Source organism: Alligator mississippiensis, chromosome 2 (assembly GCF_030867095.1).
Source record: "Alligator mississippiensis isolate rAllMis1 chromosome 2, rAllMis1, whole genome shotgun sequence".
In the NCBI taxonomy this organism is placed as follows: domain Eukaryota; kingdom Metazoa; phylum Chordata; order Crocodylia; family Alligatoridae; genus Alligator; species Alligator mississippiensis.
This window is the reverse complement of record NC_081825.1, coordinates 292,669,807-292,694,768: the sequence shown is the minus strand read 5'-3', so window position 1 is coordinate 292,694,768 and position 24,962 is coordinate 292,669,807. Positions and strand designations below refer to the sequence as shown.

General features: G+C 42.8%; 1 protein-coding gene across 1 annotated transcript in view; it reads right to left on the bottom strand.

Annotated features, from left to right (window-relative positions):
• Positions 1-24,962, bottom strand: part of KCNH5 (potassium voltage-gated channel subfamily H member 5) — a 271,205-nt gene that overhangs the window by 65,766 nt on the left and 180,477 nt on the right. Inside the window, exons 8-9 of the mRNA XM_014598759.3 lie at positions 23,642-23,841; positions 2,697-2,949 (exon numbers count right to left, since the gene is read on the bottom strand). Coding sequence (XP_014454245.1) covers positions 2,697-2,949; positions 23,642-23,841 — 453 coding nt within the window. The remainder of the gene's footprint in view (positions 1-2,696; positions 2,950-23,641; positions 23,842-24,962) is intronic.

Sequence of the window (24,962 nt, the reverse complement as noted above, 5' to 3'; positions counted from 1 at the left end):
GTGGATGAGAATATTTTGCTATAGAAACTGCAGATTTAGGAGCTTTTGAATAAGGGGCTCAATCCTGACCATGAATAAAGATTAGTTTTTTGTATGACATCTCTCTTTTTAAATGATTTCATATCTACTAGGAGACAGAAAATTGGATATTTCCAAGTGTTGGTAGGTATTTACGTCAGCTCAGATCCTCCTCCAGCTAGAAGAAATGAGTTTAGTCTCATAATGAACTGAGAGCAAGTACACCTCCACCCCCCACATGTACACACATCTGATAATGGGTCTGATACCTCTTTTGGACACACGCTTGACTTTGTACTTCCTTTTTTCCCACATTTACTCCATGCTGTGACCCCAAAATGATGCAGCAACAAACTGCATCAAAGCCTGTAATTCCTTCCTATGTTTATGTGAGCAATGGTGCAGGTATCTCCTTTCTGCCCCTCTTTTATTATACTCCGGCACAGCAGATGGGCGTAATGATAGTTGCTGGTCTCCCCGGAGTCCCTGCCCAATGAAATCCAAGACACACAGAAGGAGACTTCATGAAACACAGCCACTGAGCTGTGGTTCATGTACCACAACCCCTTCAGCAGGGACTTGAAGGGGTGCCACTAGAGATGCTCCCTCCCCGCACAACATGCCAAGGAGAATTTTTGTTTGAACCTCTCTTGGGCACCGCAGCTCAGTGGCACATTTCATGCAGGCTGTGCCTCAAAGGAATTAAGGAATTAATTCAGGGAAATCCAAATAGTCCCTTCTGTCTTTATAAACTCTGAGCATATAGAAAAAAAATGCTCGGCTGGGATCATAGCAAGAAGAGAGAATTCATTAAGGTCTCACAACTACTCAGTCTTCTATATCAGTTAGGTATCCAATAGTGACCCCTGTCTTAAGACCACCACTACCCACCCAGCTCTGCCCTCACCTAATCCAGACCAGTTCCCTTTGAAGTTAGTGAAAGGTCTGCATTAGGGATAGCTCAACCAGTGCTGCCAGATCTGCATGCACAAGGAGAGCAGTAGTGTTCAGTTTAATGTTCCTTCTCCAGTATTGACTGCTTGGGTGCACAACTTCCTCTGACTATAATTACAGCCTCGTGGGTGTTAGAAGGATTTCTCTTATCTATTGTGTGCCAAGCCTGAGTAGATGGTGTATTTCTGCCTCTTCCTGTTTAACAGAAACCCTCTGTCCTTATCCCTTTAATTGCCTAGGTAGGTGGGCACGTTATTTGTACCCTTTGACGCATGCCAAGATGTATCCAGGCACTGGAGGCAGATCAAGGGTCAAGATAAGATCGCAGAGTGAATCACAGGTAATCCGTGCAGTGGATGCGAGCAACTGCATTCATGGAACGGGAGGAGCCTAGATGTGTCTAGATCAGCCCTAATTCACATGCTTATCTGGGCTCAAAATCTCAGTTCATTTTTTTTGGTAGCATATTTCTTTGGGCCAGATTTCAACAGCGACAATTATCACTGTGTAACACAAGTTCTTCATGTTTCATTCCCGATTCAAGAGAAAACTCAGCTTTGATGCATCTGTGAAAAGCCCATACTGGAGTGCCGACAAGAGAACAGGTTAACATGGACAACGTGCTCACAAGACCGCAATGAAACTGCAGACATTTCCTCCAGTATGATATGCAAAGGATTTCAAGCACAGGGGTGCCATTCTGTTGTGCTCAGAGACACCTTTGCTGTGACCAGTGAGCCAGAATGGGCAGAAAGAGTCCTCCTACAGGAATAAAACACGACAGATTTGCTGCTAGAGGAGCCTCTCTGGAGACAAAACATCTCAGTGCTGTGACAACCACTAGTCTCTCCTGGTCCCAGGGCACTGCTGCTGTCCCCCTAGGCAAGACCAGCTATTATTTGAAGGTAAACAGAAGGAAAACATTTCCAAGCTTCACTGCTCAAACCGCTTCTGCTCAGACAAAGCTCATCTGATATAGGCTGTTCACATATCACTCTCCTCCCTAGCTCCCTTCTCTCTGAGTCTAAGACTGAATTAATCAGAAAGTGAAACTATCGTTAAGAAAGCATCTTCTTAATATGTATCACCCTCAGGAAAGGAAATTCTAATTTTCCTTTCCTGACATAATTGCATCAAGATGCTGAAGCTAAGCATCATTTTGTGGCCAGTTGCAAAGCGGTGTTTAGGACTTCTGAAAAACTGCAAATGAAGTCTGTAAGATCTGTCTAAGCAATTTCTTCTCCAGCCACATATGTCACCTTTGATAACTACTTATTTTACATGCGTCTGTGCTTCAATTTGTAGCCTCTACTTCAAGGTTTACCAGGATTCAGAGCCCTGCAGGACAGCTCTGTTCCACAGGGAAAAGAGACCTAAGTAGAGGAGTCTGAGCCTTATATAGAGGTCTTAATGACCTAACAGGGCACGTCTAAACATTCATTAATGTGCTTTTGCTAATGCACATTAAATTTAGTACCTTCGTGGTGAGGTACTAGAAAAAAGGGCATTAGACTATTTTAATGCGCGTAAGTGAAAGCACACCTTTTTGTGATGCTCTAATGCATTAAAGTGCATGTGCAGATGCACCCACAGATCATCTGATTTACCATTGCCTGAGTTACTTTCATTTCCAACAAAACATGCATACAATCTCTGATAGCAGTGCCCCCCAACCCCCTCATTATTTATGGACTTTACAACCATTGCAGTAGTGATCACAGTACCTAAAATAGCCACCACCTCATCATCCTGTATGACTTCTAGGGATCCTGACACCACAAAGCACAGAGCATCCACACTTTCACCAGCATGGTAGATGAGGTCTCCTGGAGCACAGTGTATAGTCTGAAACTCCACAGCCAAGGCCCGCAGACAGCCGTCACTAGCCAGTCGAAAGGCAGGGTGCTCGTTAAAAACCTTCCGATTCAGATGTACGCAGATATCTGCTCTCATGTCTTTGGGGCAAATGGAAAGGACCTGAATGAAGAAGGGAAAAAAAAAATCAATTGGGAGCATGATATCTGATTAGCAGGGGTTTTAAGAAACTGCTTAACAAATGAAACAAGAGAAATGCCCCTCTTGGCTATTTTCATCGTTGTCATTAGCAGACAATGTTCAGAGAGATTTTTTTTACCCTCATCTGTGAAATGGAAGTGAGACCTCCTTGGTGGTCTGCTAATATTAGTCCTCTCCTAATGTAATGTAATGGACACTACCGAGGACTAACTAAGGTTTATAAAGTAGATGCCTGTTTTCAGCAATATCTAGTAAAACAAACAGCTGTTTGCTCTCAATATTTTTCTTGGGAACATTTTCCTTACCATTTATTCAGATATAAATGCCCTATAACAGCACCAGATGTTTAAGAATAATGTGGCACCAGGACACCAACATACTACTATTCACAGGCATATTATGACGATTATGCCCCAGGTTCACATATGTTCTGATATATGTACAAAGCATGGCAGACCTTCAGTCGCATCAAGCCCTGCCTGCTTGTTCAGTATGAGAACTCCTTCTGTTCTCACTGTTCATAGTATCATAATGCTTAGGGTTGGAAGGGACCTAAACACATCATCATCCCGTTTTCTTGTGCAGGGACCGGGACTCCCCCACCGTGATTCAAGACAGACTCGAATGCCCCAAGACCTAAGGTTGAGGAGGACCGGGTTAGAGTGCTACTGGAGGGGCTGGACATGTTCAAATCAGCAGGTCCAGATGCTCTCCACCCCAGGGTGTTGAGGGAGCTAGCAGGGGTTATTGCAGGGCCCTTGGCATGGCTTTATGAGCGCTCGTGGTGCTCGGGCCAGGTGCCAGATGATTGGAAGATAGCCGATGTGGTCCTCATCTTTAAGAAAGGGAGGAGGGAGGACCAGGGCAACTATAGGCCCGTCAGTCTTACCTCAATCCTGGGGAAACTCTTTGAGAAGATCATCAAGGAGCACACCTGTGATGGGCCGGCATCGGGGATGATGCTCAAGGGCAACCAGCATGGTTTCATTAGGGGCAGGTCATGTCAGACCAACCTGATTGCCTTTTACGATCAGGTCACAAAAGCACTAGATGCAGGTGTCGCCGTGGATGTAGTCTTTCTGGACTTCAGCAAGGCCTTTGACACTGTCGACCACCCCATCCTCATTAAAAAACTAGGTGACTGTGGCATCAATACCTACACGGTCAGATGGATTGCTAATTGGCTGAAGGGTCGTACTCAGAGGGTGGTGGTGGACGGGTCATATTCAACCTGGGGGGAAGTGGGCAGCGGAGTCTCCCAGGGCTTGGTCCTTGGGCCCGCACTGTTCAATTTCTTTATCAGCGATTTGGACGATGGGGTGAAAAGCAACCTGTTCAAATTCACTGATGATACCAAAATTTGGGGTGAGGTGGGCACGCTAGTAGCGAGGGAAAGACAGCAGAAAGACCTGGATAGGTTGCCAGGGTGGGCTAACAAAAACAGGATGCGTTTCAATATGGACAAGTGCAGGGTGCTGCACTTCGGCAGTAGTAACCGGCAACACACTTATAAGATGGGAAACTCCCTTCTTGAGAGCACGAAGGCAGAAAGGGATCTTGGAGTCATCACTGACTCCAAGATGAACATGGGCCGACAATGCGAGGTCACGGTCGGCAGGGCTAACCGGACCTTATCGTGCATTCACAGGTGCATCTCGAGTAGGGCCAAGGAGGTGATCCTCCCCGTCTACACGACACTAGTCAGGCCACAGCTGGAGTACTGTGTTCAGTTCTGGGCGCCGCACTTCAAGAGGGATGTGGACAACATTGAGAGGGTCCAGAGGAGGGCCACCTGCATGATCTGGGGAGAGCAGGACAGACCCTACAATGAGAGGCTATGGGACCTGAACCTGTTCAGCCTTTACAAGAGAAGGCTGAGGGGGGACCTTGTGACCGTCTATAAACTCACTAGGGGGGACCAGAAGGGTTTGGGGGAGATCTTGTTTCCCCCAGTGCCCCCTGGGATAACAATTAATAACGGCCACAAGTTTTTGGAGAGTAGGTTTAGATTAGACACCCGTAGGAACTATTTCACAGTCAGGGCGGCTAGGATCTGGAACCAACTTCCAAGGGAAGTGGTGCTGGCTCCTACCCTGGGGATCTTTAAGAAGCGGCTCGATGCCTACCTGGCTGGGGTCCCTTGAGCCCAGTTTCTCTCCTGCCCAGGCAGGGGGTCGGACTTGAAGATGTACAAGGTCCCTTCCGACCCTACTTCTAGGATTCTATGATCAGGTCCGACCCCCTGCCCTGGGCAGGAACAGGTGCCGGGGTCATATCACCCTGGCCAAATATCTGCTCATAAGAATGCAACTCTGGGAGTGAATGGGTCATTCCCCTAATTCTAGTGCTCCTAAGGTTTCAGAGTTGACTTTGGTCTAACTGTACACAGAGCATGACTGGTGCCATGCTCACCTTCTTGAAACACCAGATCATCTTCACTTCTCTCACCAAAACCATGGTAGCTTCTTAATATCTCTCCTTATAATTGGTATTAAAATTTCCTATAGCAATTCCTAATATAAAACATGTCATCACAAATGGCATTGGTTTTCTGCCACTCTTGGCAGCCTTGGCATCCATGATTCCCTCTCTGATGTGGACAATCTGGGCAATAGCAGAGAAGTGAAGCATGTGGTGAGAAAGCCAAGGAAGCAAGACTATACCCTGATCCTGTGCTGCTGAACTGGCAGGGGCACAAGATATATCATTGATGTTTGCACATTTAGATCGGGTTTCCACAGATGGCTGGCAAGGTGCAAATTACCTAGCTAATTGTCCAGCATGTACAAATGTGAGCTATTTAAAATGCCACTGCTGAACCTGTTAGTTCTTGGAAAAGGTGGTTTCCAATAAACTTGAGAGAGATCATCATTTATTTACGTGTACTAAACTAGCACCTAAGCAAGATCAGAACTCCGTGGTGCCAAGTGCTGTACAAATGCCAAGACAGTGCCTTCCCTAAAAAGCTTACAGTTTAAATAAAAAGAGTTTCAGGATTAAAAAAATATAGTAACAAAAAAGAAAACTTAACCAAGCACAGAGCTAAAGAAAAAGAAAAGCTATGATTTTTCAGTAACTCTAAGAATTGGACTGGTTAAATGTGCATTAAAATAGCACCTTTTCTCAAATTTGCTCGTTGTGATTTATCTGTATAACTCTAGTATGTAAATCCTTACACATACGGTAGCTAATTTTACTGGGAACATTCTTTTAAGGTTTACTAGAAAAAAAGAGTGATAGGATCCAAGTGATGTCCCATGGACGTAAAATCAGCTACACTCTGGAGGTCTTGGATACAGAAAACTGACAATCAGTACAACACTGAGCAAGTTCTCCACTTACTGAAGTTGGCCAGTTTGGTCCACAGATGCAAAACAGTCACCAGTTTATGAACCATTTTGCTGGTGCTTAGAATATTAATAACCATTTTAGCAGAAAGATTGAGGTTCAGGCAATGCTGAACCAATTTTTTGGAAGTATATTTGTGCTAATGCAGAAATTAAAGATATGATTTTAATTTCTGTTTAATGATGGGAGAGCTCTGCTTTAAAACCACAGGATTTGATGTTATTGCTAAAGAATCCAATATGTAGAACTGGATTTTAATTAATAATATTGAGACCTTTCCTTGTTCAAATAGATCTAAACCGTTCTGCTATCAAAAAGACTGAAAACCCGAAAGGAGAATTTATTCTCTTATCCTTCATAGTATTCCAGGCAAAGTAAACTGCAGGGCGACAGATTCACAGATGTCAAGGTCAGAGTGGCTGATCTCCTATAAAATACAGCTCACAGAACATCCCACGGTAAGTCCTGCATCAACCCTATAGTTTTTGTTTGAGCTACAGCGTCTTTTCAGAAGATATCCAAGTCCTGATTTAAAGCCTTCCAGTTATGTGAAAATCCACCTCGTCCCTATAGACATTATGCCAATATCTCTTTTTCCTCACTACTGAAAATGTTTTATTTCTATCTAGTCTGAATCCGTGCTTTTAGCTTCCACCACTTTATCATTTATGTTTCTTCTGCTGAAAAGCCTTCTCCTATCAAAAATATATCCCACGATAGGAGTTTGTAGACTGTAACGAAGTCATCTGCTCGTCAATAAGCAAAAAAGACGGGGCTTCTTAATTCAGTTCTTTATCAACTGGGATAATCTGGGATCCCGCTAGAAACACCCACATAAGATTATTTCCCATGAACAATATACCTTTTAAGATCTATCGGATAAATAGTTTTTAATCGATTCAACATGGCCGACACTGATTTTATTTAACGCTGTTTTATCAGAGTGCCATGCCCAACTAAGTCAAATGTCACATGGAAGTTCATTATGGTATCACTAAAAGCCCCAAGTTTGTTTGACAAGTTATATTTTGCACACAACCATGCTGACTTGCATTAATAATGCTACCAGCCTTTAGTCCTTTACTGATCATGTCTCATTTCAGTCTTCCCATGATTTTACCTGACACCCTGTCCAATTAATCATATGATACCCTTTTGAAATACTAGCATGAATGTCTTTTTTTCTAACCCTCTGAAATTTCTCTAATATTCCAATGTTTTTTATAAATGAACATCAGTTGCCCAGGGAACTCAGCAAATTCTTTTAATACTTTTGGGTGCAAGTTATCAACTGCTGCTAATTTAAAAATGTTTAGCTTCAGTACTTGCTGTTTCATTTCTACCCTGGACGCTGTTAGGGTTGAAGTGCTATAGCTGTGATGGTCCAAATACACAAGAAACAAGGACTTTTTGGAGATATCTTTTATTAGACCAACCGTGTAGTTGGGATGTACGCTAGACAAGCTTTCAGGCACAAAGTGCCCTTTCTTCTCATTGCTGATAGCATAGAAAATATTTTCTTATCATTCTTAGGTATGAATACATCATCCAGCTCCTTTCCAATAAAACTTACTGAAAACTTCTGCCTTTTCCGAATCAAAAACGGCAATTATACCATCCATATCCAGATTGGACTTATGCTGTTGTTAGGAATTAGTTTGCTCCTAATATAGTTCATTTAATAATGTAATTGGTTTGGCTAACATAGGCCAAGAGCCTTGACTTTCAAGAGCCTTGATACTCTGCGTTCATAGTACATGCTGTAATCACATTATGACTTTGGTTTGCAAAGCCTGTCTTCTATTCTTCTTCATTTCAGAGGCAAAAAAATAGGTGCGGGGGAGGGAAGAGGAGAGACTGTGAACTAAATACCACTGGAACTATAATTACCATAATATATTACGACAGAAGGCCAAAGACTGTATCCTGAATGATTGCCAGAATTCCTGCATCTTTTTTTTTTATTGTTGTTAATATAAAGCAATTAAGTCCATCAAGGACAAAACATCCTCAGATTTCCTCAAAATACAGCCCACTGAATTAACAATACAGCGTGAAAATTGATCACTCTGAGTCATACTCTTTTTTGTAGCATTGGAGCATCTCTATTATGCACGTTAACAGAAGGTATGATAGATTCCACTGCACAGAATAAGCCAGCTGAGTAAATCCCGCAGAATTCAGTAATTAACTGAACTCACAATCTAAGAGACTCCCTTTTAGAAAGTGATTCTTTTAACAAAACGTTACCGCGTACAAACTGAGAGAGACATTCACTTTTCGACAAGGACAACAGTAAATGAATAATGAGCCAAGATCTGGCCACGGGCTGAATATTTCTTTTTTCTTTTCGGTTCTACAATTTGTTCCCCCTTGAACTGAGAACACAGGATGAAAATAAAGATAACGAAACATAAGAATGTATTTTGTGTTAAAGGATTTAGCAAAGCATCTTAGATATAGAATGAAATAAAAGTAAATGGGGAAATACTTAGGGGGGAAGAAGAGAGAGAAAAGTTGGATAACTTGAATATTAACACATGAATTCTTAGCTTAAGTGCAGACCTCTACAGAGTCCGGCTCGAGTTTTGCATAGCTGCTTTCTGAGTGTACATATACAAGCATCGAGCTTTCTGAAAGTGTCCCATGGAGACCACCAGATCCATGAACATGACTCGGATCTGCTGCAGTAAAGAAGATCTTCGGGTGGAAACACAATTCATTTTTCAGTAAGACCAAGGAAGAACTTTCTGAAATACCCAAGAAAGAAACAATGGCCTCCACTTCAGAAGCTAAGACACCCAGAGCAAGAACTGGACATCTGCATCCTAAGGTTTTAGACCAGCAGTTGGCAACCTTTGAAGGTTGCAGGCCACTACGACCCAACTTCACTCAGAGGCAGGTGAGCAAATGGGTGCTAGGATCCAGCTGCTGTTGCTGCTTCTTCCCACGGTGGGACGGGGAGAGTGACTACCACCAAAGTCCCTGCTCTCCAGGCTGGATCAAATGGCTCCATGGGCTGCAAGCTGTAGGTTGACAACCCCTGCCTTTTCACAGATTTAACCTGGGTAAAGTGAGGTAATCCCCATTCAACCCCCACCCCCCCCAAGCTATGAACACATGATGCCACATGATGCAACCCTAAAAAGCAATTCAGTATACATACCAGTGGTAAATGTGCTGCACAAAGTCTAGGCTTAGGTTTGGTTTGTATGTGGCCTTTCTCCACTTCAGCCAACTACCATCCCACATTATTGCTAGTTGATGGGTGACCCTCAGCATGAACAGTATGAACATCCCCTAAGCTGCAAACAGTTCTGGCAAACCTTCCGTCTCTTATCTGGGAAAACAACGTGGAGCTGTTGCAGATGGCCAAAGCCTTGTGGAAAGATGGCAAAGCGCAGCAACATGCATCCCGACTCTGACACTGTTGGAGAATTCCTCATATTCTGAGGACTGGCAGGCCTTAGGATAAGCTGGCTCAGTGCCTTCTTACTGACAACACATGTCTTGTGCATGGCAGAATCCACATGAGAATGTAGCTTGGGATGGTCCAGTTGCCAGCTTCCAGATTACTCCTGCCACTTGCTTGTCCATGGACATCAGGCTGTCAAGAACATCAGGCTGTGGGTTTGCCTTTCAAGTCCTCTGTGCAGATTTCCTGGAAGATGGCCTCCCCCGTCCTGAAGTTCTTCCATCACCGGCAGTTATCCCATGGCTACCGCACAAGCTCGTTCCACCTGTCTTCACTATTTTCCAGCACCCAGAACCTGTGACAACAGACTGCAAATAGTCCCAGAGCAAATGATCCTCATTTGCAGCCAGAATATCCTTATTATCGTGGCAGTATATCGCCATGAAAGATGCGGTGGCACAGGCTCATTCAACACTGCTAATGAAACCATTTGTCTTGGCCCTTTGGTGTCAGCCATGCTGCAGCCTGATTTGCACCTGCGCACTGATGTGTATGAGAGTTTGCAGAGACGTACATTCTTGGTAGTGGAGAAGTCTGATATCTCATCCCAAGCCGGTACTGGCTGATATGCAGGTGGTTAAGGAGATCAAGGCAGGAATGGTTCATGCTGCAGTGTGACAATGGTGTTGTCTTCTTCCGAGACAGAAATTGCCAAATAAACCATGGGGTTTTTTCACTGCTGACACAGGGAAGTTGAACCTGGAAGCTCCCAAACACCTCCTTCAAATGCTGAACTCTCTGCTATGGCACAGTACACTGTGGGAGGCTGGGATCCCAAGGAGGCTGGGATCCCAAGCCCTGGGCTGCTGTAGGGCCGCGCGGTCCGCCCCACTCCATGTGAATGCTCGATTTCACAACTGAACACAAGCTGCTTATTTGTTTGGGGCAGCCAGATGCAAATTCCCCCCCTGTCAAATCACATGCTTAGCTTGTCACCATCCACCTGTTCATTTGTCCACACCCTAAAACATCTCCTTTGAGCTCACCATTTTCAATCTGACCTATATGCAAATGTTATAACGCCAATAAATGGCAGTGCGCATCGGAGTGAGAGACAGCGCATTGTAATTCAAAGGAAAGGGTATTCTCTAAAGCCAAAGTAGCTAGCTGACTAGCAGAACACTTTCTTGATGTTTACCAGCATTATATGCTAGAGGGATTACAGATTCCATGTGACAGCTGTTTCTACTCTGCCCGTATTTTAGGAAACATATCAAAGAGCACTGAGACAATTTCCAAAGAGGAAAGATTTTTCCTGAGGAGTCGTCAAGACTTGTTTTTAGTGGAGTCCATGTTCTATAAACAGACCAATATACACCAGTTCCTGACTATTCATTGCTTGACACCTTTGGAGCACAAGTCTAGGAGGATGTACACTGCAGAGCCAAGACGCCAATGCTACCAAAAGAGTTGCTATGTAAAAAATGTAAGAGTTCACAGATCTCAGAGTTCACAAACAAATACCTCATGTGGATCTGAGCATCTTAAAAGAACACAATCAATGACTTTTTGCTGCAGAAGATACCTTAGGTACATAGAGGGCACCTAACAGAAGGCAAAGTAGACTGTCTAAAGGATGCTCTTCATCAGCTGGACAGGCTGTGAAGACTGTGATACATTTTGTGTCACAAGTGTGGGGTGGTATCACGTGCACACAGACACCGATCTATAACATAGCAGCATCTGACTACTGAACTTAAATCAGTGTGAACCCCAGGTGCTGGAACATGAGCTTTGCTTAACTTATGGCAAGAGGTAACATAGTGGATAATGAGCATCTTCTGGGTGAGAAATCCAACCGGAACCGGTGATTACAGAGCGCTCAAAATCTGATCTTTGTCAGCCTCTCCTGGCTTACATCCATAGAGGATATAAGCCCCGATACAACGACAGCAGATGGAAAGATTCAATGCACGTTGGAGCCTGGGACAGAAGATGAAAGGTAATATCCCTGCATGCTGCCTCTTTAGAAGGCGAGCAAGATGTCTGGGTGTGCAGCCAAAGATTTGTAAGAGCAGTGGTAAAAGCACTCAGATAAGTGGTACAACACATCCATGCCTCAGTGCTATATATTTGAGATCTGGAAGGGAAGAATTCCCAAGGAAGTTCAATCTGATCCCCCCACCCCCCCCAGCATTTTCTAAGCATACTCAGGCAGTTTAAGATAAGCCTCTAGAATAGTTCAAAGAACTCTCCAGGGAGCAGAGATTATAAAAAGAGCTGGAGGAAGAGCAAATGAATCAAAACAAAGACTCTGTGGATTAAGAATGTGTACAAATAATGTCTGCTAGAAAGGTTTTAAATATTTCTTAAATCTCCTTCAGTTTGAAAAGGCTGCTGGATAGCTTAGTGAATATTGTCAAATCTGTTAAGACGCGTTAACAAAGGGGGCACCAGGCTGATAAATTACAGACTGCAGCAATTTGCAATTCTCTTTCAACTTACTGGATTCTCACATTCTCGCTGCACCAGCTATAATGATTTATTTACTGGTGGCGGACTAAAGCTTTATACAGTCAACTTTGACGTAAGAAAAACCCTCTGACTTTTGACTGGTTAGTCCCCAAACCAATTCCTTCCTGCTGGGAAAAGGCTAGCAAGAGCTAGGCTTTTAGAAGAGATCAGCAGACACAATCACAGTCCGATTTTTTCCAAAGGGCATAACTCCCATTAGATACCCAACTAAATTAGCTGAGAATTTGTACAAACTTATCAAGTCAGGTGTCAGGTGTTGGGGTCTTCTGCAAATCTGGCCAAAAGCATTACAACAGGCATTGGATTAGCTGCTAAAGATAGAGAGTTAAGAAATAGCTGATATGCAAATCACTGAGTACTTTCACACAGCAAATCAGATCATTTTACAAAGAGCTGAAATGGGAGGGAGGAGAGACTAAGCAGGTATTAATCCCACATGCATTAGGATAAATATAATATACTGGATTGAAGAGGCTGGTATTCAGGATTTAATTTACACAAGGATGGCTTGGTATTATTTAGTTGTACTGTCAAACATTCCAAGGTCACTTATGTGGTTTGTTTTAAATGCTCAGAGCAACTGATCTGTGAATTGAGGCTAATTATTTTTCATCCAAAAAAAAAAAAAAAAAAAAAAAGAAAAGGAAAAAAAAACAATGTGAGAGTTGTACTGGTGACCAGAGAGCTGAAACAGATTTAGTAATGCAGAAGCAACAAAGGCAATTTCTTAATTGGATAACAATAACAAGTGTTGGAGACACTCAAAAATTGCTACAAATTGGCTTTGGATTAAATTCAATTCAATCTCATCAACAAAGATGCAAAAAGCTGAAGGTCTGGAAACAAAGGGTGAAGATAAACAGCACCACATTGTATTGTGAGGAGGTGCCTGGGAGCTCAATCCAGAGGCCAGTTTATGGTCTGAAAAGAGCAGGCAGGAGGGCATTATATCATCTACTGATGGCACAGGACCAAAGATCCTTGTCCACATTGTGTATGAGCACGAGAATGAAAGGTTTCAATCCTCTCAGTTCTGTTACTCACCTCTCTACCGATACCAAATCTAGCCATGAAATGGCCTGCTGATGGGGCGTAGTACCAAATCTAGGGGTGGATCCAGGATTTGGGAAAAATGGGGGGGGGAGGGGCAGGAGTAGCAACCTGAGCTGTAGGGGTGGCTGTACCCCGACTCCTATCCTTCCTCCCTCCTTCCACTACTGCAGGCACACTGTGCTGCTGAAGCCTCTGGAGACTGTCTGAAGTCCCTGAAGCAGGTAAGAATCTCCTCTCATTTCTTTCCATGCTTACAGTCATGTTCCCTCCCCTCCTGTCCTCTCCCACAATCAGCACTGCTGCTTTCTGCCCTGTCCCGTGGAAGGGGGAAGCTTCCGAGCTGCTCCTGCCTGATTCGACTGGGCTTTGCTGGGACAGCGGCAGCTGCAATGGGTGGGGGCTTCCCCCTTCCTTTGCCTGCTCCTGTGGGGACCGGGCAGGGTGAAGGAGCTCCTCGCTCCACTGCTTCTGCCCCTGTCCCAGATGAACCCAGCCTCTGTGCAGCCCAGCAGGGGCAAGCAGGAGCAGCTCAGAAGCCCCCCCAGACCCTAGGACAGTGGGGACAGCAGCAGTGAGCAGGGGAGGAAGGGGGCATGCCTCTGAGCACAGAGGGGAAAGGAGAGGGGATTCTTGACCGATTTGGGGACTTAAAAAAAAAAAGTCCCTGGAGATTCCCATAGTGCGGTCCAGCCTGAAATGGGAGTGCAGCTGCCCCTGGCTAGATCTCAGGTAACACCGTGAGCAAACAGATTCATAGATGCCAGGGTCGGAAGGGACCTCAACAGATTTCATAGATTTCATAGACATTAGGGCTGGAAGGTACCTCAGAAGATCATCGAGTCCAGCCCCCTGCCCAAAGGGCAGGAAGTCAGCTGGGGTCATAGGCTCCCAGCAAGATAAGCATCCAGTTTGCTCTTGAAGATGTTCAGTGTAGGCGCTTGAACCACCTCCAGTGGCAGGCTGTTCCAGACCTTGGGGGCTCAGACAGTAAAGAAATTCTTCCTTATGTCCAGCCTGAAACGGTCTTGTAGTAGTTTATGACCATTCGACCTAGTTGTCATCCCTTGGGGCGCTCTGGTGAACAAACGTTCCCCCAGATACTGGTGGTCACCCCTGATAAACTTATAGGTGGCCATCAGATCACCCCTGAGCCTGCGCTTTTCCAGGCTAAAGAGCCCCAGGGCTCTCAGCCTGTCATCGTAGGGTCTGCTTCCCTGACCTCTGATCATGCGCGTGGCTCTTCTCTGGACTCTCTCAAGCTTCTCCACTTCCTTTTTGAATTGTGGAGCCCAAAACTGGACGCAGTACTCCAGCTGCGGCCTCACCAAGGCCAAGTACAAGGGGAGAATGACGTCCCGGGATTTGCTTGAGAAGCATCTATGGATGCAAGCCAGCATTTTGGTCGCTTTACTAGCCGCAGCATCGCATTGCAGGCTCATGTTCATCTTGTGGTCAATGATGACCCCCAAGTCTCTTTCTTGCATAGTGCTAGCCAGCGTAGCACTGCCGAGCCTATAAGGATGCTGTGGGTTTTTCCTCCCAAGGTGGAAAACCTTGCATTTATTGGCGTTGAACACCATCAGATTCTTATCCACCCACTTGCTGAGCCTGTCCAGGTCAGCCTGGATCATCCGCCTGTCTTCTGGTGTGGATGCTTTGCCCCAAAGTTTAGTGTCATGGGCGAACTTGGCCAGTCCGCTTCTGACTCCAGTGTCCACATCATTAATGAAGATGTTGAACAATATGGGTCCAAGGACAGAGCCTTGGGGGACCCCACTGGTCACAGGACACCATGATGAGTGACTTCCATCAATTACTACCCTCTGGGTCCGACCACGGAGCCAATTTTCCAGCCAGTGGATCGTGGTGGACCCAAGGCGACAATTGGCCAGTTTCACCAAGAGGTGATCATGGGACACCAGATCGAAGGCTTTTTTGAAGTCAAGATATATGACATCAATCTCTTCTCCCTTGTCCAGGTGATAGGTCACCTGGTCGTAGAAGGAAATGAGATTGGTCAAGCAAGACCTACCCGCAACAAACCCCTCACTTGAGATCATCAAGTCCAACCCCCTGCCTAGGCAAGAAAGAGCGCTGGGTCAGATGACCCCAGCCAGATGCCTATCCAGCCTTCTCTTAAAGGCCCTCAAGGTAGGAGACAGCACCACCTCCCTTGGGAGCCCATTCCAAATTTTGGCCACCCTTACCATAAAGAAATATCATACATACTAAAATCTGTTGTTCAGGTAACAGCAGCAGCACCATCCATATTATTTTGGCTAACAAATAATGGCAGCTTCAAATTCTCCCACTGAGAAAGTTTTTACAGTTGAGCTATATTGACTAGTCCTGTCCCATTAAATATAGAGGTCACTCAGTGGTCAAAGGACACAAAGGACAGGCATCCAGAGAAGATTCTCCCTTCTGGCTGGACTCTGGTGTCTCTGTTGCTGGAAGCAGTGATAAGTTGCACAGCCCGAGCACAAGCACTCTGGGAAATGTAACTCCACGTGGGGTTTTGTCCTTTTCTGTGGCATATACAGAAGCTTACGGGTGTGCTGCAGTAGTGACTAACAAAGGCAGCCCTTCTCGTTCAGATACTAGAGGCTAATATTTTAATATACACAGGTCCCAGATTCAGTCCTTTCTTGCAACATCCCAGAAGCACAGTGAAATAGATTATTTTTTCCTGGGGTTACAGGATGTGCACAGGAGACTGGACTTGATGACCCATAAGATCTCTTTCAGCCCTGGTTTTCTGTTCAAGTGCTATTCAGAGAGCTCCCTGGTGCATCAACCTGGGTCTCTGGGCTAATGTGAGAAGAGGTGGGACCACATCCCCGTCTCTTTCCTGACCCTTTTTCAGCACTTTGCTTTCCAAGCATTGCAAGGTGAGGGGGGCTTTTGAGTTCACCCTCTGCCTCTGTCCAAGCCTGCTGACAATCAAGTCCTGATTAAATAGGGGAAATCCCTGTCCAGATTATATTATCTGTCTTTTTGAGTTTGATGATGTGATTGCAGAGCCACTGGCCATCATCTTTGAAAACTCATGCAGATTGCAAGAGGTCCCAGATGACTGGAAAAGGAAAAATATAGTGCCTATATTTAAGAAAGGGAAAAAAGAGCATCCAAGGAACTATAGACTGGTCACCCTCACCTCAGTCCCTGAAAAAATCACAGAGCAGATCCTCAAGAAATCAATTTCTAAGGACTTGGAAAAGAAAAAGGTGATTAGGGACAGTCAGCATGGATTCACCAAGGGCAAGTCATGCCTGGCCAACCTGATTGCCTTCTATGATGAAGTGACTGTCTCTGTGGATGGAGGGGGGAACAGTGGATGTGGTATATGTTAATTTTAGCAAGGATCTTGATACAGTCTCCCACAACAGTCTCACAGACAAGATAAGGGAATACAGGTTGGATGAACGGACTGTAAGGTGGATAGAAAACTGGCTAGAGCAGTGATCTCAGAGGGTAGTAATCAATGGCTCAATATCTAGTTGGCAGCCAGTATCAAGTGGAGTGCCCCAGGGGGTTGGTCCTGGGGCCAGTTTTGTTCAATATCTTCATCAACGACCTGGAAGATGAGATGGCGTGCACCCTCAGCAAGTTTGCAGATGACACCAAGCTGGGGGGAGTAGTAGATATGCTGGAGGGTAGGGCTAAGATTCAGAGTGACCTAGATAAATTGGAGGATTGGGCCAAAAGTAATCTCATGAGGTTCAACAAGGACAAGTGCAAAGTCCTGCACTTAGGATCAAACAATCCCATGCACCGGTACAGGCTGGGGGCTGACTGCAGAAAAGGACCTGGGTGGTTATAGTGGACAATAAGCTGAATATGAGCCAGCGGTGTACCCTTGTTGCCAAGAAAGCTAATGGCATACTGGGCTGCATTGGTAGGTGTGTTGCCCATAGGTCAAGGGAAGTGACTCACCAAGAGGGTAGTGAAACACTGGAACAGGTTACCCTGAGAGGTGGTGGAATCTCCATCCTTGGAGGTTTTTAAGACCTGGCTAGACAAAGCCTTGGCTGGGATAATATAGTTGGGGAAGTTCCTGCTATGAGCTAGTTTGGTTTGACTAGATGACCTCCTCAGGTCCCTTTCAACCCTCATTTTCTATGATTCTATGAAAATCATATCTACGTTTCATGGTTGTTGTGCCATATATTTGATGGAAGTTTCCAGTAGCTGTCAAGGACAGAAGCTTTGTTCCCTGATCTCGTACTGCAGGGATTGAATTAGGGAAATAAAAGTAGTAAGGGTTAAACAAGCAAATATGTCATGGGACCATATAAATAAATATATAATATATATATGGAAATATATAATATAATTAATATAATTCCATAATTCATAGATTCATAGATGCTAGGTTCGGAAGGGACCTCAATAGATCATTGAGTCCGACCCCCTGCATAGGCAGAAAAGAGTGCTGGGTCTAGATGGCCCCAGCTAGATACTCATCTAACCTCCTCTTGAAGACCCCCAGGGTAGGGGAGAGCACCACCTCCCTTGGGAGCCCGTTCCAGACCTTGGCCTGGAATATAATAGGATTTATAATATAAATATGGAAACCTGGCACCATATTTGGAAACATGTTTAGGGGCAATCCATCTTGGACAGCAATAATATTTATAATGGCTTCTGAAGAACTTATTAACAGCTTATTAACAGTTAAGCTGCACTGAACCTGCTTGAATGAATGTTGAACAAAATTGCAATATTATTTTATTTGCTATGACCCAGCCAGTCCTGTATTATTACATATTAAAACCATAGCATTAGGAACGAATAACTTTAGCGCCAAATTATTTTCCCATGGTTTCCATTTCAATGGTTACAAAGTAAAACTGGCTCTCAGTATTATTATTTAGTATTTGTATTGCCTGTGCCTTTTATTTGGCAAGTGGACCATTACATTTTGCTAGAAATTAGCTAGCAAAAAAGGTAATTTATTTTATTACTTTCAAAGAGAATCTTAAACCAAACAGTAACTAAGAGTTCAAGGAAAGAAAATCTTTGGGCTTTATTGACATTTCAGAATTTTGCCATTAGAAGAGTACGACCTTAATCGAAACAGCTGGATGTAAGTTAATGGTTGTGCTGTTTAACGTGTAATGACCTATTTCCTATATGAGAGCTGCAACCTATTAATTTTTCATTTGCTGTCAAGTGCATTTTGATTAGAGCTAAGAAGCTCAAATTCAGTGCAAGTGCTTTATATATAGGACTATGAGTATAAATATTTTTATAACTACTTAAAAAGATCATATTCAGAAAGTGTTCAGGCTCGTTTTTTACCTCTCTCAGCAAAAAAGGATCTAATGAGTGTGAGATCCTGTTAAAAATATAATCGCTGCTAGGTTTTCCCATGCATTTAACCACACTATATTTAACTCATTACTGGGTGAGTAACTTGAGCATGAATAGCTCTTTATAAAAATTCCTCTTATACTTCAGCCATGTATTATTACCATGTTAAAGCACCTACAGTGCAAGTACATGCATTATGTCTTGTCAACTTACCGGTCATGTTAGGGCTCTGACCTTTAAGTGCATTAAGATTATTGACCAGAGGCCATGTGCTTTCACTGAACTACTAAAAATAAACACAGGGATGTTCTTAGATTCACAAAAGATTTCTTATTCATAAATATTTAAGGCTTGAGAAAAAAGAGAGAGAACAATAAGCACTGGGGGTTGAGGATTAAATTTGAAGACAAACTTTTCCCCAAACTACCAGCACAACCCAGCTTGTACTTTTAAGGCACTGTGCAGCACAGGAGCTCAGCACCTGGTCAGTCTGGGAGCTCAGCACTGAGGTTTCATAGTTTTTAGGGGCTGGAAGGGACCTTACAGATCATCGGACCCATCCCCCCTGCACTTGGGCAGGAAAGACCATTGGGGTCAGATGTCCCCTGCAGGATGGGCATCAAGACATTAAAAGTTGAGTGTTGCCACCAGTGGGTGGGGTACTGAGTCTTCAGAGAGGCCAGCATGAAAGCTGGATGCTTCTTAACCCTTCTGGGGACATGAAAGGACTATATGGATAACCTACAAAATGTATCTATCTGTATCTGCAACAGGACCTATCACTACGCCCTCTGGATTTCATGCAGGTTTCAAAGAAACTTTCTATGGAAGAAGCTCACAAATGAATAAGAATAAATAGTTGCTCACTGTGTCTGTCTAGGAATGGAAGAATAAACAAGCCACCTATGATAAAGGTGCATTGCCCCCAGCAAAGATGCTTCCATATTTTAGGCTCAAACACATTTCCTTAGCTGTTAATTTTTAGCTGCGATTAATTTATTTATACCCTGACTGTTGCCAATACAATGCAGTTGTTTGTCACCATGGGAACCTGCTGTAGTATTTAAAAACATAACCTAATTTTGTGTCTGTGTGAGAGCCTTCTCTTGCTTTGTATTTGGATTTCAAGAGGAAAATGACTTCTACGTGCTGAATAACTGCATGCTGGACTGACTGAAATATATCATAGTAATCATGACAAATGACATTAGAAGGTGCGCTCCAATGCAAAGAGAGCAATAAAATGCTTTTATTTGAAACAAATGAGGATGTAGCGATGCATATGTGCAAAACAGCCATCCCTGGATATTAAAACTTGCCAAAGCTCAGCACTTCATTGCCAATTATCTGCACAATGGGTACAAATCTTTGCTGAGGAATAAGAAGAAACACAATGAAAGGTCTTCACAAATGCAAGCAGCCCAGGAAAGAATTGCTTTTCAAAGGCAGCCTGACAACAAAATATATGCTGTGAAAACTCCTTTGGTTTTGAAGGAAGCCAGGAATGAAAACACAGAGAAAAATCACAAGAGGGACTGATTACTGGTCATCTGGATAGAAGACCAAGATCAGGATGAAGCTAAGAGGGAAAATATATGTTGACTATAACAAAAAATCTCTCTTACAGTGAACTAGAATAGGCTGTGTGTAATCTTCCAAGATTGGTTGAAAACCCATCATTTGAGATTCTCAAAACTACAGTGGGAACTAGGAAATGCTCATTTGGGAACACCTCGTCCACGGCAGGGAGAAGAATCAAAGAATATAAAAGTCCCTTTCTTTCTACTCTATGTTTCTGCTGCAGGATTACACCTATTTTATGATCAAAAGATGGAAAAGGCTTTCAGGCTAGAAAAGGTACCCAGCCCACAGAGTAATGGAAACATTTCCACAAGATGTCAGACTGATGAGCTTGGCATGGTATTTTCCAATCTTTGTTGTGACTACTGTGTAACACGTAAGGTAATAAAAATACTATGATCCAATTCACTGCGAGCTAATCCATCCATAATATTTAAGACACAGATCTTTGTAATGTTTCTTTTGTATTTTAGGCAGTTAGAAAAGTGCTAACAGAAGCCCTCAGCATAGTGCAAAGTATCTGATTTTAAATGACTAATCCCTGTGACTGTGGATAGAAAACTGTGACTACTGTAGTTTTCCTAGTGCTTACCAACTGGGAAATACACCACATGCACACAAACATTTTTTCTTATTGAAATATTTCACAGCACAGTTTGGAATTTAAAATCCAGCGGGGCCATGTGAATGCCAGCTGCCCAGCCTCCCACCTTTCCCATAAGAGTGCTAACACTGGCTCCAATCCTGCATATAAATGGGTCATTGCACCCAGTCTACTGACTTCAGTGCAGCTCAATGTAATCATAGCACTTTGCCTATGCAGGCAGTGTCCACTGCAGGATTGTAGCCATTACAAGATACCGAATACCAGAATAGCACAACAAGGGCAAAAGTTCTTCCAATTACCCGGTCTCCAGTTGCCTATATTTTTAGAAGGAAAAAAATGATTATATGAAACTGTTAATGGCTTGATCCCAAGGTTACTGAAGTCAATGAGAGTCTTTCCATTGACTTAGGTTTTAATCAGAGTCTCCGTTAGGCAAGGTTTCAGCTTGGGAATACTATTAACCTAAATCACCGATTTTATTGCCATGTTAATTATCTAACTAAGTAACCACTACTACCATGCGGGACAAGTACTTCGTGTAAGCCAATGATTATTATGTTTATAGGCTATAACTGCATTTTTTAACTCTATAAAACTGGACATGTGGAAACTACAAAAGAAAATCTCACTAATTAAAGCAAAGATTCCCTTAATTAACTACAAAGCACCATTGAAGTCTAATCAGACTCTAGCAGAATAATACAATATTCTTCCCTAATCAAACACAAAAATAAAATAAGATAAAGGGGATCAAGGGGAATGAAAGTCGATATTTCGCTTTTTTTTGGCTTACCACAGGAGAACTGACTGCATTTACAGCCGTTATTCTGACAATGCTCATTATTAACAGTGTACATATCAGCACGCTTCAAAGATAAGATGCCTGTACAAATGAACTGTACAAATGAACAGGAAATGAACATGTTAAAGAATCAGGTGTAGAAAAACAAAAGGATCCAATAAACTAAAGTCTGTTTGCATTAACCCAACTATATAATACACAAAGCTGCATATTTGTGGACGCTAACTTGACTTCCATAGTTAACAGTTCATTCATATGGTAATTATTTCATAGATTTATTATTAGACTCTTATGCCCACTGGTATGCCATTTTGGTATGCCTTCCCAAGAGGTATTATCATAATGGAGTTCCCATATCGCATGCTATTCAGTCCTATATATTTAACTAAACATTAATATCAGTGCCCTGAAAGTATTATATGCAAGGCAGCAATATTCTGCTGCTAGTCTTTTCCCCTAACAAGTAGCTTTACAGGCTCAATACTGAAATTGTCATGAGCAATAAAGATTTAAGGCTTGGTTTTCAACTGGTATGAACTAGTCTGGCTCTTCTGAAGCCAGTGGAGTGAAGTTGGCAAACTGAAAATCTGGCCCTGAATATCCTATCTTATTACACTCCAGGAACAGAACGACTCGCAGCGATGTGAGCCTACCAAAACTTGCTTCAGCCATGAACTGGAAAGACGATCCCAGAAGAGTTTGTCTATTAAATCTTGTACTATTTTGATGGTGGATAGGATATGTGGATGTCCTGTCCATTAGAAATCGGCATATCACACAAAATTCATTGAATAAATTTACAGGTAAATCCTCAGGTGGTGAGAGCTTTCAGGCATTAGTGTCTTGGACCAAACTCAAAATAAAAATCTAAAAATTTGAAGATTCATGGATGTTAGGGGCTGGAAGGGACCTTACTCTAAAGACCTGAATATTTAAGGACCTGAAGAAGGGTGCTTTGTGCCCACCCAAAAGCTTGCCCAACATCTCTCACAACTATAGTTGGTCCAATAAAAGATATCACACACAAATAATACCCCTGCTTCTCTTTACAGTTACATTTTATTATTATTTTTGTTATATAGTAGCAGGAGGTAACAGACCATAAGCAGCTGATGGATAGTTTTCTGTTAGTAGTTCAAGTTATAGTAATAACCTTGCCTGATATGTTTAATGGGAAAAGGACTGAAGTTTGGTCTTTTTATTAAATAATAGTGTTTTGTAATCAAATGTTTTTGTGCATCTCACATTTTTTTTTTAAATGGAAACTTTAAAAGAAAATATCTACTTGACTTTAAAAGAAAATATTTAGTTGCTTCTATGAATTTTCTTTCCAGTTTTGCTATTTTGTTTAAATTTTTTTTTATTGCACATTTTGACTGGACAGGAAGGCGCATCTACACATTCATTAATGTGCCTCAGATCTGCACAATTAATTTAGTACTTGCTTAATAAAGTATTAAGTAAATGCGCAGTACCTAGAGTTACTGCAGAGTAGTGCTGGCACACAGTTATTTTGTGATGCTTACTGCCCAGTAGCCTAGTAACACTGCGCAGTAGGCTATTAGCACGGTTTTTAACCTCCATGCTACTGCACGCTGTTATTAGGCTAATAAGCAGTGTCTTCTGTAGACATGCCCAGATTCAACAGATTTCAAAAATGAAAAATAGTTTTTGAAAAATGTCTCTGAAGACTTAAAAAAATATTTTTAATGCATTTCAAAATACAATGTAATAAGCAGTCAAAGGAAAATTGGAAAGCAGAAAATCAGACCTCAGTGAAACAGCACACTTACAAAACTATCAACGTTTTCCCTTAAATCTTCAACCAAGTAATCAGTTCTCTCCCTGAATACAACCATAACAATGTTAATGCTGTTACACGATGCTCATATTTTTTTTCAATATATTTACACTACTTAACACTGTTCACTCTAGGGGAAAGGACAAAGAGGATGGAAACATTCAATGTCTAGATTATTACTAAGTGCATTCATACCTTTTCTGTGTCGATCCCTTTAGACATGGACCACGTTGAGACAATGTAATCCATGACTCGTTCACTAAGGCCTTTTGGGACTTGATATAATTTTAGGAAATCCCTCACATTGTTCAGCATCTCATGGTATCGGTTGGTGTTAGCATACATTTGCTGGAAAATGGTGGTGACATTTCCAAAAATTGTTGCATATAGAAGAGCTGAAAGAGACCGAATGATAGAGATAAATTTGTACACTTCCCCAAAATAGAATTAATCATTTCAAGAAGTATCTTGCAGGAAAAAAAGCATGATTACAATTGACTTCACATGTGTGCGTACACTGAAAAGTTCTAGTTACTGTATTTTCTAGTGTATAGGATGTAGATTTTCTCCCCAAAACAGGATTCTAAACTTAAGAAGTGTCTTAAAAATATGCAAAAATAAATGAAATAATTGCAATAAAATGTTGACCAAAATTCAATCAAATTTATATCAATAACTTCTCCTCCACACAGTCTTTTGTCCTGGTTTCCTGTGTGAAAATGTATCTTATATACAGGGAAATATGATACATATACAACGTCACAAAAGATTCAGATGATTCTTTCTGTATATAAATCAAAGTCATTATTTCTAAGATGTCTGGGCTTTAGCAACTTTCTTGAATTTGCTCATCCAGCAGCAAAGCACTCTGAAAAGAGATTAACCTAAATAGAAAGCAGCTGTACTCTGCAAACCTGGGCCAGTTATGTGCCCAAATGCCCCCTGCTGTAACGTCAGTTTGCCGACATGGCAGCTGCCAATGGTCTCAGGAGCAATAGGTAGAATAATTGAAAATGAGGGTGGGAACGGACCTCAGGAGGTCACATCTAGTCCAACCCAGTGCTCAAAGCAGGACCATTCCCAACTAAATCAACCCAGCCAAGGCATTGTGTAGCCAGGGCTTAAAAACCTCCAAGGATGGAGATTCTACCACTTCTCTAGGTAACCTGTTTTACTATCCTCCTAGTAACACAATTCTTCCTAATATCTAACATAAACTTCCCTTGCTGCAACTGAAGACCATTGCTCCTTGCTCTGTCATCTGCTGCCACTGAGAACAGTCTAGCTTCATCGACTTTTGAACCCCACTTCAGCTATCAAATCCCCCCTTGCTCTTCTCTTCTCTAGACTAAATAAACCCAGCTCCCCTAGTTTCCCCTCGTAAGTCAAGTGCCCCAGGTCCAGAACCATTTTCGTTGCCCTCTGCTAAACTCTCCCTCAGTTTGTCCCCATCCCTTCTGTAGTGGGGGGCCAGAAACTGAACACAGGTCTCCAGATGTAGCTGCACCAGTGCTGA